This window comes from Nestor notabilis, unplaced genomic scaffold, assembly GCF_000696875.1.
Source record: "Nestor notabilis isolate BGI_N333 unplaced genomic scaffold, ASM69687v1 scaffold30196, whole genome shotgun sequence".
Taxonomy (NCBI): domain Eukaryota; kingdom Metazoa; phylum Chordata; class Aves; order Psittaciformes; family Psittacidae; genus Nestor; species Nestor notabilis.
Window position 1 is genome coordinate 1 of NW_009932882.1, and position 686 is coordinate 686.

The following is a 686-nucleotide window of genomic DNA, read 5'->3' on the forward strand; positions in this document are numbered from 1 at the left end:
CAGCCATGGCCTTGGGCCACCACCATGGACCCCCATTGGCGATGAAGAACCTCCCGTGCCGAAGCCCCGGCAGATGCCCTCAGCCGAGGTGCGTGCGCTGGTGCTTGCTGAAGGCCGAGCTCCATCCGAAGCTCTTCCCGCATTGCCCGCAGCGGAAGGGCCTCTCCCCGGTGTGGACGTGTTGGTGTTCCAGAAGGTTGGAGCTTTGCCTGAAGCTCTTCCCGCATTCCAGGCACCGGAAGGGCCGGTCTCCGCTATGTTGGCCAGGTGGGAATTCTGCCCGAAGCTCTTCCCGCATTGCCCACACGTGAAGGGCTTCTCCCCGCTGTGGACACGGTGGTGCTGGAGAAGGTTGGAGCTTTGCCTGAAGCTCTTCCCACATTCCAGACACCGGAAGGGCCGTTCTCCGCTATGGGTCAAGCGATGCTTGGCCAGGTAGGACCCCAGAGCAAAGGCTTTGCCACAGAGAGGGCAGAGATGGGGCTCTCCAGCCGCGTGGATCCGACGGTGCTCCACCAGGTTGGAGCTTTGGCTGAAGATCTTCCCGCACTCGGGACACGCGAAGGGCTTCTCCCCGCTGTGGGTCACTTGGTGCCTCAGGAGCTTGGAGCTCTGGCCAAAGGCTTTGCCACACTCGGGGCACTTGTAGGGCTTGGGGTGGCCGAGCCGGACGCGGCACCCAATGG

General features: G+C 63.4%; 1 protein-coding gene across 1 annotated transcript; it reads right to left on the reverse strand.

The window, feature by feature from the left end:
- Positions 1 to 50: 50 nt before the first annotated feature.
- LOC104400834 (zinc finger protein 497-like) lies at positions 51 to 678 on the reverse strand (the record flags this gene model as incomplete). Its single annotated transcript, XM_010016605.1, has 1 exon — positions 51 to 678. A coding segment is annotated over one exon (628 nt), but the record flags the coding sequence as incomplete, so codon positions are not given.
- Between the last annotated feature and the right edge of the window lie 8 nt (positions 679 to 686).